This window comes from Pelodiscus sinensis, chromosome 12 (genome assembly GCF_049634645.1).
Source record: "Pelodiscus sinensis isolate JC-2024 chromosome 12, ASM4963464v1, whole genome shotgun sequence".
In the NCBI taxonomy this organism is placed as follows: domain Eukaryota; kingdom Metazoa; phylum Chordata; order Testudines; family Trionychidae; genus Pelodiscus; species Pelodiscus sinensis.
Genome location: NC_134722.1, coordinates 20,344,402 through 20,358,153, shown reverse-complemented (window position 1 = coordinate 20,358,153; position 13,752 = coordinate 20,344,402). Strand labels below are relative to the sequence as shown.

Below are 13,752 nucleotides of genomic sequence, written 5' to 3'. Positions count from 1 at the left end.
TGCGAATGGAAAATGTGCCCAGCTTATACCCTTGATTTTCCAAGGCGCAGACAGCAATCTTTGGAACAAAGTACTTTCTATTTTTAAGGGGTAACTGGCATCCAATATGAGGAAAACACAAAAGATGCCTCATAATGAAGAAAAATGCTGATCTGTGTCCTTTTTTCTAGGCTTGGTTCACTGTCATAGTATTTAATGTTAACTCCATCCAGAACATACTGACATAAATGGGACTACTTGTGAAATAATGTACTAGTAACTGAACATGGCCATGAGTTCTGGAAATCAGTTGCCAAGTGTCAAAAGGTGATTTCAGATAAAAGTTCCTAATTTGGTTTGTTAAATGAGTTTTGACATGAACAAAGCTTCTCAGAACTCAATTTAAAATCTGGACTCATCACTCAATATTTTCAAACATTGTTTATGGTCAAAGACAGATGAGTCAAAACAGTGATGGAAAATAAAACCATGCTTAACAGACCTGCACTTTAAATGTATAATTTGTCTTAAAAAAAAAAAAAAAAAAAAAACCTTTCAGCACAACTGCATTAGAGGACAATAAAGTATTAAGAACTGAAAACCAGATTTATTTAGGTACATTAATTTTTTACCCAAAGGAAAATGCAAACAGCCCTTTTTTTTTCATTTTCCCCCTTTCTTCTATGCTCGTTTAGCATCAGGAAACAAAAGTGAAAGCAACAGCCTGAAGGGTGTATCAGGATTGGACTTTCAAGAGTGACAGTTTTACAACTCGGTGTCTAAAAATACAATTTCACCACCCACATATTTTGCTTTCAATGTCACCCAGCAGACTACAACAGCAGTCTGTTCAAGATATTAACATTTATACTAGAAGACAGCTAGCATTAAGCAAAAATTAACACCGTTTTTCGTCTAAGATTTTAAGGGAGCAGCTTGAAATGTGCCAAACGTGATATGCGGTTTCCCACGAGTTTTTGTCTACTAGCTTTCGGAAAAGTAAGGCTTCTCCCCCGCCATGTGAATGCAATCCCCGCAGGGAGAAGACAGATAGCCATGCCTTCCCATGCAGATGTTACTAGTGAATTATTTCTCACTGGAGAGCGACACACCCCGCTCTAGTGTTTCCCAGCCAGCCCATCCCTACAGCACGCAAAGCGCACACCGTCGTCACACGGGATGCTATAAGGGGTTCCCCGGACTTGGAGCCTTGTTTATTTTCTGTCCCGTCCCCCCCCCCCCCCGCGCCGGTGCGGGCCATCCTGCCGAGCCAGCGCCCCCTCCCCCACTCACTGGGCCCCTCTTCTCCCTCCCGCCCCGGAGGCCCATGCGCGGGGACCCTGCGGGGCGGCGCGGCCCCTCCCTAGTCCCTGCAGCTTTGGCGGGTAGGAGCAATTTGAAAACACCCAGACAATGAGGAGGGGGAGGGGAGCACGGCGCGCGCTCTCCCCCGGCGGCTGCGGGAGCTGCCCGCCCCCCTGCGACCAAGCGGGCCGGGCTCGGCTCCCCCGTCCCGGCCCGTTTTCCTCAGACCCGTATCCGCGCTCCGGCCCCGGGCCGCACCACGTCGATGTTGTTGAAGCCCGTGAGCACCAAGTCCTTGAGCAGCTCGCAGCCGATGCCGCCGGCTCCCACCACCAGCAGCCGAGCCCCGGAGACAGCCTCCGCCAGCTCCCTGCGCAGGGCGCCCGACACCGGCACGGACATGGCGAGGGGGGAGGCAGCGCGCGGGCGGGGAGCGACTCCGCGCGTTTCTCCTCAGCGCCGGGCCGCGCTTGGGACAACGACGAGCCGCAGGCCACACTGAAGCGTCCGCCGCTGCCTGCACTTGTGGCAGCGCCCCCTGCCGGCGGGGAGGGGAACGGGCCGCTCCGAACGCCAGGAGCGGATAGCGAACGTACCCAGCGTGGCGGGAGCGGCTGGCTTCAGTTCCTGCTGCTGTAGACAAGCGCTCAGAAAAATGACTCCTGGTGGGCGGGGGGCAGGTGCAGCTGAGGTAGACAAGGGATTCGACGCCCTAGCAGCTAGGATTCAGGGACAGCAGTAATACTGTCCTCTGCCCCCCACTTCCCCCTACACCTCCCATTGTGTTTTTACTGCAAAACTAGATTAGGGAGTGCCCTGTTGAAAACATTAATTGCAATGTAGGTATGGGAGTTAGATTACTCATTACTTTTGTGCAAGTCTAGCTCAGTTTTAAAAATCATGTTTTCCTTTGGCAGCACAGCTTAGCATTATTTGTCTACTAAAGAGTAAAGGAACAGGGATGTTATAACATATCCTGTGGAATATTTGAACTTGTTTTCAGTGTGTTAACTTCACCTATCTTGCTAACACATACAAAATGGGTGGTACTTGCCCTAGATTTTTCCAATATATTAAGGATTTAAGCTAACATTTAGGGAAGAAGGGGGAAACTACCTGTTATCATGCACTTGCCCACATGCAGGATGATACTGTTTTTACTCATCTTAAACCAATGCAAAAGGCTCTGAGTTCAATTTGAACCAAGATTCCTGTGGTTTACTATAAATGGATTAAAAAAAGGGTCAAACAAAATCCCTCAAAGCAAGATAAAGGTGTTGACAGATGGGTTTAACTAAACCCCACTGCTATATAGCCAAAGCCTTAAATCAGAAAAGCACTTAGGCCATATCCATCCTCACACCATCAGGAACATATGAAACAATCCAAACACTGCATCCCAAAGCTAGGCTCTGGTGCTTGTTAAAGCAAATATAGGTGCACACCCAAGATAGGGGATTAGAAATCCATTATAGGAAAGGTAGTTTTGAACCATTCTTATTATAGAAGCTTCCCATGCAAAAACATCTGTGTAAAATGGGATGGGACTCAAACTTCCTACATTCTAATTTTCACAATCAAGTTTACACCTAACCCCTCTTGTGCTGCTTGTAATAATGTTTCTTACCAAAGCTTAAGTGACAGGAGAGTCAGTGTACCTGCATCTCACTGTTAGCATCAAAGCAGAAATTCATAAAGAGACCATCATTCTTAGTTCAGCAATCATAGTAAGAATAAATTCTCTTGGATCACAAACTGCATATTCACTTAATGCCAACTGAAGATGAAAAAATCCAACTAACATGCCTGTATTTAATACTCAATGGGTCAACTTTCCCTTCTGAACAATTTCAGGACTCTAGAATGGTACCTGATACAGGCCAAACAAAAACAAAGCTAGAGCAAATACAACCACCAAACTTCCTCCTCCTTTCTCTCCGTTCCTCAACAGGTTAAGTAGACATAGTTACTATAATGTACACTAACTATAAAAACTGTGTACATGAACAAAACAAAATTTGTACATGCACCAAATTTTAAGTATTAATATTCATTTACCAGCAGAGCAGTTTTGGAGTTGTTTGCAAGAATTACTAAAATCCCACTTTAGCGCGCAACTTCAAAATATCACCATGTTTTCACTAAGTGACATTTTGCTGCAGAAATACCTTCATCTTACTCAAGAAAATTTTATTTGTACAAGAAAATACATGTTTTATTTAAATAATTGCTGATCTGGATCTTCTTGTATAAAAATAAATTCCTCCAAAGGATTCTGATGGTTCGCTGGCCAACAGCTTCTCTGACATGTGTAAATTATAACTGTTCCAAATTCCACTGATAGATCTGAAAAAAGGGTAATATTTTGGTTAACATATTAAAAAGCATTCACAAAAAGTATAAGCAGCATGAAAATGCCTAGTTACATACTAATTGGACATTTGTTCATATGCATATTCTAAAAAAAAGGGAGCACTTTCTGTACAGATAATTAAAATATCTATTTATAGTGGGGCATATAGGTAGATTAGTACAATTTTAAACAACTGTGGGATGCTAATTTTTGTCCCAAACTGGAAAACATTGATACATATACTCCACTATACATATAAGAAGTCTTGCTGTGTTAAGCTTATGGGGTAAGTTGGCTGCACCAACTGGTTACTCACATACCTAAAAGGTAAGCAAATGTGTGTTTATGGGGTACTGGATTTAATTGAGTAAGTTTCTGGATCTCAAAAAGTTATATTTAAACTCAGAAGTTCTTTGGCATTTAAAAAAATCTAATCTAAAACCCAGATACAACTTCATTCAGGATTTCAAATATTAATGTTAGACTAAGATTATTCAGTATCTAAAGGAAAGATGGACTCCAGAAGTCAAAAGAGGTTTGGTTAAAATTGATTTATGTCTAAGGAAAAACTATATAGTTTTGATTACAACCATGCTTCACAAAAAACTTAATTTGAATGTTATCATTCTGTAATACATATATACTCAGTATCTCTATCATATGCCCCCAAACAATTTTCTAATATGAGAATAGGTATTTCATTATCCACCTCATGTACACATCACACACTAATTTAGAAATTAGATTGTTACAATTACAGTAACAAAAGTTATACAATTTAGACAGAAGTGTGATTTTTAAATGGTCAACTCAATTTCATTCAAAGAAAGAACTTTAAGCAGGTCTTGAGTGTACTACCTTAAAGTGTATTGCAAAAAAAAAAAAAAAAAAAAAAACCTAGGATCAAATTCTGTTTTCCCATATTTGTGGGAACCACTGTAGCTTCAGCAAGGCTGAATGGATGTACCAAAATATAGTTCAGTATGTATTTGGGAAATCACAATCCCATTTTTTCTGGGACATCTTTATCATAATCCATATCATGGAAAATTGGTTCCAATGAAGCCTAGATTCAGTGTTCTGAATTACATACATTTTGATATAGATATAATAAAACCATGATTTGTTTATTAACTAAACCCTCCTCACCTGAAACACTGTTGAATTGTATGGCTTCTCTACATTTGCTGTGTTGCTGTAGAGCTTAGTGAAGATGCTACCGACAGAAGAGCTTCTCCTGCCAGCACAGGTACTCCCAGAGGCAATAATTACATTGATGGGAGAGGCTTCTCCCATCAACATTAGCACTGTTTATACTGGAAGTTTTAATAGCAATAACTATTGCTCCGGGGTGTGGATTTTCTACACTTAGGAGTGACGAAGTTATACTGACATAAATTAGTCGTGTAGACTAGAGTTTAGTTTCCTAAGCAGACACTGAGTACTTGGTCACTTCAAAGTTTTAAAGGAAACCTTCTGAGATTTTTTTAAACAAAAACAAAACAAAGCTTCTTGTTTGGGATTCCAATCTTATTTAAAGGCATTAATTCAGTTTAGAATATAGGTTGGACTTCCTGGTCCAGCACCCTCAGGAATTTTCGGGATCAGGGGAGGTCCCCTGCCACCGGCCTCTCAGGACACTGCCCCTCCTTCCTACTGACTCTGTTCCCGACCTGCTGCTGCAAAGGGCTTGAAGCTTGGCTCCGGCCCGTTTCTGCCAGCTGGCTGGGGCTCTCCAGGAATGGAGATCCCCAGCTGCTATGGCCCTGCTTTTGTCCCACCTGGCCAGGGCTTCCCAGGGACAGGGATGCCCTGCCAGGGCCCCATGGGACTGGCAAACTCCAGATGGTGGAGCTCTTATTGCTGGACTCCTCACCAACTCACCCTCCTGGGCAGCAGGGCTCTGTCCAGCAACAGCCATAATCCTGCTGGACCAGAGAGTCCTGGATTTAGGAGGTTCAACCTGTAGTATGTCAGGTTGATTACTCTTCAGGGGCAAGGAATTTTCTAGCCTTCTCTTATTAGGAAGGCCTGAAAGAAAATATGAGGCTTTGATCAGACAGTTCCAGAAAATAAGAACAAGCAGGAATGGGAATGTTGCTTCTCACTGATGGGAAACTGAACAATAGTGAGTCCTATACAAGATGCTGTCCTCACAAGCCCCCCCCGACCCCCAAGAGCACTGAGTCCAGCCTAACAGACAGCTACCCCAATATTTGCTGGCTTGACTGACTTAATGCTAGTAGCTATAATTTCATTCACTATGTACATACTGCAAGAAGCAGGCTAAGTTCCAGTACATCATACTCAACAAGCAGATTGACTAGCATTCAGTTAAAGTAGAAACAAAAGATTTAACACCTGCATCAACACTCTTCAGCATGGTGACTAGTGCTGGCATAAGTTGAAACTCAAAGACTCTGTTACTGCCACAGGTGGGGCAGACTGGAACCACTTTATTCATACTGGATGGAGGACATGTTATAAATAAAGGCTGGCCATCCCAGGAATATCTAGAAAAGAAAAATGCCACATATTTACGTTTTTTGCAATTAAATCTTATTGACAAAGACACATGACAATGTCACATTAGTACTTAGGATTCTAAACCTAAGAGGTTGCTTGCCATATGCATCAGCATAAATCAGAACCTTTGAAATTTTAGAAGTATTCATTCATTATTCACAAAGGTTAAAATTGGAGAAAGACTTAGAGGGTCACATGAGAAAGCTCGATGTGAAACAATGCAGCCTTCCAACATTTACAAGATGACAAGTCATTGACAGGTGCCTGTAAGATGTGCAATACCCTCAACTTTCATTAAGTGAACTACAATTGCATAATTATTAGGAATGGTGGGCTCTTAACACCTTGCAATACTGGGGTCTATTGTAGCAGCACTGTACTTCTCAGTAAAGCACTACATTTCTGGTAGAAATCACTCATCTCCCAAGAAGCCAAGAACCACCAGCTTCTGCTTCAATGAAATATGTGGAATATGGTTCTGCATCTCTGAGAAGCACAGCCCAGAATTCAGTCCTAAGGTAATGAAATTAAGGAGCATCCTCTCAATTTCTGAGATGCTCTGGGGCCTGAAATGTAAGGACTACCTAACTTACAACAGCAGATTAGTCAGCTGTCTATGAAAGCACTGCTGCTCAGGCTCTGTAATTATTTGTTTCTATAACAAGCTTTCTTCCAAAGACAATCCCTGAGACTTTGGCATGGGTTGTGTGAAGAGAACACCCTGTGTTGGTCTTCCTCACTTTTCCCTTGACCAAATACAGGGCCCTTTGGGCCTCCAACCATTTTATTGACATAACGGATGGACCAGGGGTGAGAATCACACCTGTTCTGAAAATGGTGTATTTCTTTCATCTGTATTGTATGATACACCATACTTAACTCTTACAAATTAAAATAAATTAAAAAGATACATTTTCAGAGATGTCAAATCAAAAATATTCATTCTCTGACAAACGACTGATATTGCACCCCCACCAAAAACATGTTGAAATTATTAAAATACCTTAGGATTTGTTCCTGACAGGCAGCAATTTTCTTCATAAATTTATGGAACACGTGGTCTCTGTTTTTGATGTCACTCTTTTCATACTTCTCATTATCACCTTCACTTAGAAAACTAGACAAATAAGGGAGAAATTTTGACAATAAGGTGCACAGTATACATGTTCAAAAATAAATATGGTTACTCGGGGGAGGTGGGGGGGAGAAGAAGGGGAAAATCGCAATTGAAGTTTCTTATTTCATTACCCATAATGAAATGACATCAGTTTTTTTTTTAAATTGGAAGCAACTCTTTAATAAAATGATCAGTTGGGTCCTAATACATAGATATTCACTGTCTCACAATCATTAAAGCTATTTCTAACCAACCTGTAAGAGAGGAGTGGGGAACTTCAGCCCGGGGACGAGATGCAGCCCCCGGCTTACCTGGATCTGGCCCCCCCAAAGCTCAGGGTCCCCCACCCGAACACTGGGGAGCCTGTGCTGGCACTCCAGCCCCTCTGCTGCCCTACCACAGGGCTGGAAGATAAAAATCTACTTGGCTGGGCCGCCCCTCCCCAGCTCTGGTGTGTGAGGGGAATGTGGGAAGTATCTTTCTCCTTCTCAGTCAGGGGCCACATCAGCGAGGATGTGTTTTTGTTTTTGTTTTTTTGCTTCACTTGCATGCGGCCCCTGACTGATTTTTCTGTGGGTCAGTGCCCCACCACTCAATAAAAGGTTCTTCATCCCTGCTGTCAGATAATGCATGAAACCAAATGACCATATATTTGATTATATCCAACGTCATTTTCTTTTGTGACCACTCAAAAACCTAGTTTTTATTTATTCTCAATACAAAATTGTAAGTCCTCTAACATACTCTTTCAGGAATGTTCACATGACTAATCAGGAAAACTACTTCAGAGAAGCATATATGTATATCCCACAAATGATAGCATCTTTTGTACTTAAGTACCAGATGGAGCATATATTCTTGTTGGAGGAGCCTATTTTACATTCTAACAGAATGACAATTATTCCTAGTGTAAGTGATCAACTATACAAATGTTCTATCAGTATAACTACTAATATCCAAAATCTATTTTTCAGACTACTTCTTTCATAAAAATCTCTAAGTCCATCTAATAGCCATCCCATTCCTGTACTCAAATCCACAGGAAAAGGAAGTTTCAATTAGGGATATCAAATCCCAGTTAATCGGTTAACCTTACATTAACTGGTTACCTGTTCGTATCCCTAGTCTCAATCATCTAGGGAACTACATCCATTCATCAAACATAATTAATTTAATATATAATTAAGATAGCATAACACTGACTGTCATTCTAGTGATTTAGGACCTGAATACTGATAAACTAATTTGGAAGATGACAGCAAACGAGAACTTAACCAATGGCATTCATTTAACAACACAAACAAATCTATTCTCACCTTTCTGACATCAACTGTTCCAAATGAATGCCCTCCCTCTGCTGATATTCCTTTAAAAGTTTGTGTGCATGATTTGTATCAAGGTAGCCAGTGTAGTCTCTCTCATCCATAACACTGATGTAGTAGGACTGGAATCTGGGACAAGAGGAAGGCATTACTATGCCATCTCCACATGGAACCGGCATATAAAAGGAGTCAGAGATATCTGTAGTTTCTGACAGGTTAAGACCTTGAAATTGGGATGCACATTCTGTGTCTGTGGATGACAAGGAACTGCTCACTATGTTTAACCCAAGTGGATTACTGGTGGATTGCACAGGATATTCTTTTTCACCACAAATTCCCCAGTCATCTGCTTCATCACACCAATCCTTTGCTGCAAAGTAATTTTCTTGTTTCTGAGAATAAAAAGAACAATTTTCAAGAGCTGTGTCCCTAGGACATTTCACACATACATTAGACACAAATGAAAAAACTAAGCTTCTAGATATACTTAATTTATCTCCCCCTCCCCTGCTAGATATAGGCACTAAAACTTCCCAAGACAAAGAGAAACAAGTATATAATATGCAGAGACATACCCAATTCCACAGGTAACTTCTTAAAAAATGAAGTTAGAATTTTAATTCTTGTGGTATATGGGACTTAGGCAGAACTTACTACAAAATTATGGTTCATCATATTTGTTTATTGCCAACTTTTATTATCAACTGTATAAACAGACTTTAAGTCTATTAGAATGAAAATAGATTTTATTCTCAGTTTTTGCCACCCACAGTTAAAGTTGTAATAGGGAAAAAAACCCTCAGGTGTAAAACTACACATTGTGTTTATCAGGTTCCTAAATATTATTACAGTAAAACGCCGATGGTCCAGCATCTGATGGTCCGGCACTCCTGATGGTCCGGCACCATCAGGAACCCAGAAGTGCTCTGGGCAGCAGGACCATTGGAGCTGCTCTGCCCCCAGCTTCCCTGATTCAGCCGCTGCTAAAACTGACCAGCGGCTAAATCGGGGATGCCTAGGGCAGAGCAGCTGGAGTGCTGCTGGGTTGGTCCCGTAGCACTGCCCCTCGGAGCTGTGGGACCCAACCTGGCAGCCCCCCAGCTGTCCCCGATTCAGCCGCTGCTGAAACTGACCAGAGGCTGACTCCAGGAAGCCTGAGGCAGAGCTGCTCTGCCCCAGGCTTCCTGGAATCAGCCCCTGATCAGTTTCAGCAGCGGCTGACTTGGGGACACCAGGAGCAGAGCAGCTGGGGTGCTGCTGGGTTGGTCTCGCCGCGACAAGGATCAGTGCTACCGGACCAACCCAGCAGCACTCCAGCTGCTCTGATGCAGGCATCCCGATTCAGCTGCTGCTGAAACTGACCAGCAGCGGCTGAATCAGGGACGCCTGGGGCAGAGCCAGACTATCGGAAGGGGAGGCTATGAAGGGTCTGGGGTGGCATTCTCCCCACCCCACTGCACCCCAGACCCCTCATTGCCCCCCCCCTTCCGATAGTCCGGCAAATCTGATAATCCGGCACCCCCTGGGTCCTAAAGGTGCCGGATTATCGGAAGTTTACTGCATTAAAAATAAATCATACTTGCACAATATACCTGCTTTAATTTGCAATCTTGTGTTTCTTTTCCTTGCATCTGCAAATACTGGGAGCGTAACACTTTCCAGCTTTAAAGTAAAAAAAAAAAGTGACATAAGGAAAAACAAGCAACTAATGTTATAAAGGCAAATGACAACATGACTATTTTATATATTAAAGTAGCACCAACTACCCCAGAAGGTTCAGAAAAAAAATGCAAACCACATACACACACCTTTCTGATTTTCCCCAGCAGCTTTTCATGGCACAAGCAAAGACATTGATGACACGGTGGAATAGGGAGCCTTCAAGGGGGCAATATATCTGCACTAGGTGCATCAGGGAGGCACCACAGATTTCACAAGAAGGATAAATCATAGTTACTGAAGGGACGCAATCCTAAGAGACACAAAACAATGACCTTTATTAAGAATTATTGCAAGATGCACGGCACCGTGGTATTAAATACACTGAGACCTATTCAGGGGAGGATAGGATAGAGAATTGTACAACTAGAGCATGGGGAAAGTAACTATGGAAGTATTATTTACCATTCCACATAAAACACAAACAAAAGGCCACTCAATAAACATTAATAAAAAGCGGCAGGTTTAAAACATACATCGGGAATCGCTTCGTCACGCACCCGTGTCAACCTGTGGCACTCGCGCTTCCCCTCGGATAAGGATGCTCAGAGCGGAACTCGGTGACGTTGGCGGAGCCCAGGTCCCTGAGCGCTCAGGGAGGCCCCACGTGCCGGGCCGCCGGGGTCAGACAGCGGGGCGGGGGCTCACAACTCACCTGCTCTACCTGCCGCAGAAGCGCCCGGCACCGGCCTACGGGCAGGCCCCGGGTGCAAGACGCCAACCACCGTCCCCGCAGGGGAGCCCGGGGGGGGGGGGGGAGGGCGGGTTACTGCAGCCCGCTCTGCCGCCCCGCCCCGCCCCAGGGCGCCCGCCGCGAGCCGGGCAGAGACCCCTCCCGGGCACCCGCGGCCCCCTTACCGGGCAGCCGCCCAGCTTGCTGGTGGACCAGGACGGGGCCTGCAGGCTGCTCCGGCCGGGCTCCGGGATGGCGGCGTCGCGCAAACCCAGCAGCACGCTGGGCTCCGGGGCGGAACAGGCCATACCGGCCGCAGGGCGCGTCGCGGGCTTGGGCCCGCCCACGTGACTACAGCAGCCGAGAGGGGCCAAACGCAGAGGACTCTCCTCCGCCTCTCTCAATCAAAGCGGCGGAGATGGGTCCTAGCGGCCGGAAGCTCGCAGTGCAGGGGGCGGGGTGCCTACGTAAGCTACGGTCTGCGGATGGCCCCGCCCCGCGGCGCTGACTACGCTAAGAGCGGTCCCGACCGGCTGATGATCAGCTGCCCCCCCCCCCTCCACCCCGCAGCCGACCAATCCCGGCACGCGGTTGCCTGCAGCGCCACCTCCGGCCGCGCTCGGAGTTCGCGCTGTGAGGCGCCAGGCGCCAGCCTTGGCTCCAGCACGTGCCCGGCTTCGGCTTCGATGTCTCAGTTCCCAGTGGGATGTTAGCCAGCGGCGCCAGAAAGCAGGGCTGGCTTTAGGAAGTGCAGGGCTCAATTCGAACCGTTTTGGCGCCTCCCTCTCCCCCAGGATTTTTTGTTGGGGGGGGGGGGGGGAAACCCAGACACAACAAACCACAACCTCACACAAATATCACATCAGAAAAGTAGATGTGATCAAAATGTATATCAATAGAGTTGAACATTAAAAAAAAATGCCATCCTTTATTATGCAAAATTTTACACAAAATTAAATCAGTTGCCTTAAGTGTAGGTCAAATATTTTCAATTGCAAACTATCCGATTTTTTCAATAAAGTTTAAAGTTTGATTTTTAAAAAGTTACCAGACAGCGTTATAGTTTTCTGTTACTTGATTTACTTTTTAAATAGCAAAAAAAAAAAAAAGAGTCTTTGTTAAGAAAGTGTCAGTTCTGTGGTCAAATTCCAGTCCTTAGTGATTTCAGCACCACTGATTTCACTAGGTAATATGGTACCTCACCACCATTGCCTCCTTTGCAATGCCTTTCAACACACTGCCTGCATGTTGAGTCCAAGGTCAGTCTACACAAGATTTTATCAATGATTTTTGCTCAAGCAATCACTGAGACAAGACAAGGACTCTCAACTGATTCTAGTCATCTCTGACTTTAAACACTGCATGTAAAGTGTCAGATATAATTGAGGTAGAAATGTAGCTGTGTTAGACTGGTGCAGCTGAAACAAAAAACAGGACTGTGTAGCACTTTAAAGACTAACAAGATGGTTTAATAGGTGATGAGCTTTTGTGGGCCAGATCCACTGAGGAAGTGGATCTGGCTCACGAAAGCTCATCACCTATTAAACCATCTTGTTAGTCCTTAAAGTGCTACACAGTCCTGTTTTTTGTTTCAGATATCATTGAGGACTCCCAAATGGACTCTACACCACGAGAAATAAAACCTGTTTCCATCTTCTGTGACTTTCAGTTAGACGTGACTTGCTATTCTCTGCTTAGTGTTCAAGTTATGGTAGACCCTAAGCCAGGTCATATTAAGTTCAGGTCTTTAACCTTTTAATCATAAAATACAGATAACATTTAATTCTCCCAGCTCCAAGTCTTTAGTGAATTTCAACCCAAAAGAGCCAAAATTGATCACCTTGACACACCAAGTGTGTCTACTGATCTCTGTGGCAAAGTAGGTTGTCTATATAAATAAGGTCTGCTCCTGAAGCCTTTTCTTACAGTTTGATTAACAGATGACAGTAGATAACTCATTCAGACCACTGGCTGATAATAGTTAGTCACCTTGACCAGTTATTAACCAGTCATAGACTCACCCTACTCTCCATTGTCTCTATAGGTATGTCTACACTACCACCCTAGTTCGAACTAGGGTGGTAATGGAGGCAACCGTAGTTGCAAATGAAGCCCGGGATTGAATTTCCCGGACTTCATTTGCATCTCGCCGGGCGCCGCTATTTTTAAATGTCCGCTAGTGCGAACTCCGTGCCGCGCACCTACACGCGGCACGGACTAGGTAGTTCAGATTAGGCTTCCTATTCCGAACTCCCGTTTCACGGGAAATTGCCTCCTTTGCCTCTCCCCATGGGTGGGCCTGGTTGCCAACTTTCTGATTGCAAAAAACGAACAGAACACCCTAGTCGTGCAGTTACTAATCCACCAGCTTTTAGAAAGCCAGGTCAGTTGAGCTGAGTGGAGCTGCAAGGGTCCCTTTTTGATGGGACATTCTGGTTGAAAACCAGATGTCTGGCAACTCTCTGAGGGTATGTCTACACTACCCCGCTAGTTCGAACTAGCGGGGTAATGTATGCATACCGCACTTGCTAATGAAGCCCGGGATTTGAATTTCCCGGGCTTCATTAGCATAAGCGGGGAGCCGCCATTTTTAAATCCCCGCTGCTTCGAACCCCGTGTAGCGCGGCTACACGGGGCTCGAACTAGGTAGTTCGGACTAGGGTCCTATTCCGAACTACCGGTACTCCTCGTGAAACGAGGTGTACCGGTAGTTCGGAATAGGCACCCTAGTCCGAACTACCTAGTTCGAGCCCCGTGT

At 44.5% G+C, this 13,752-nt stretch overlaps 2 protein-coding genes across 3 annotated transcripts in view; both read right to left on the bottom strand.

The window, feature by feature from the left end:
* UBA2 (ubiquitin like modifier activating enzyme 2) overlaps positions 1-1,852 on the bottom strand; it is a 29,712-nt gene extending 27,860 nt beyond the window's left edge. The window contains exon 1 of the mRNA XM_075940077.1: positions 1,543-1,852. Within this exon, the coding sequence (XP_075796192.1) occupies positions 1,543-1,686 (144 nt within the window). The 5' untranslated portion in view covers positions 1,687-1,852. The remainder of the gene's footprint in view (positions 1-1,542) is intronic.
* Positions 1,853-3,449: 1,597 nt separating this feature from the next.
* Positions 3,450-11,454, bottom strand: PDCD2L (programmed cell death 2 like). Of its 2 annotated transcripts, none has more exons than XM_075940078.1 (7): positions 11,180-11,454; positions 10,411-10,574; positions 10,195-10,264; positions 8,597-8,994; positions 7,167-7,280; positions 5,999-6,150; positions 3,450-3,630 (listed from the first exon to the last, which is right to left on the bottom strand). In XM_075940078.1, exons 1-7 carry the CDS (start codon positions 11,300-11,302, stop codon positions 3,500-3,502), a joined length of 1,152 nt encoding a protein of 383 aa, XP_075796193.1. In that variant the 5' UTR covers positions 11,303-11,454; the 3' UTR covers positions 3,450-3,499. The 2 variants fall into 2 exon arrangements, with proteins under 2 accessions (XP_075796193.1, XP_075796194.1); XM_075940079.1 differs by lacking the exon at positions 11,180-11,454 and adding an exon at positions 10,977-11,104.
* Positions 11,455-13,752: the final 2,298 nt, after the last annotated feature.

What these genes read in the sequence shown, in the direction of transcription:
- PDCD2L (XM_075940078.1), bottom strand. Translation starts at nt 11,302, where the DNA reads ATGGCCTGTTCCGCCCCGGAGCCCAGCGTGCTGCTGGGTTTGCGCGAC. An exon ending in AAGATTGCAAATTAAAGCAG is followed by an intron (nt 8,995 to 10,194) that starts GTATATTGTGCA and finishes TTTTATTCTCAG; the next exon opens with AAACAAGAAAATTACTTTGC. An exon ending in TGTCAGGAACAAATCCTAAG is followed by an intron (nt 6,151 to 7,166) that starts GTATTTTAATAA and finishes TTTCTTTTCTAG; the next exon opens with ATATTCCTGGGATGGCCAGC.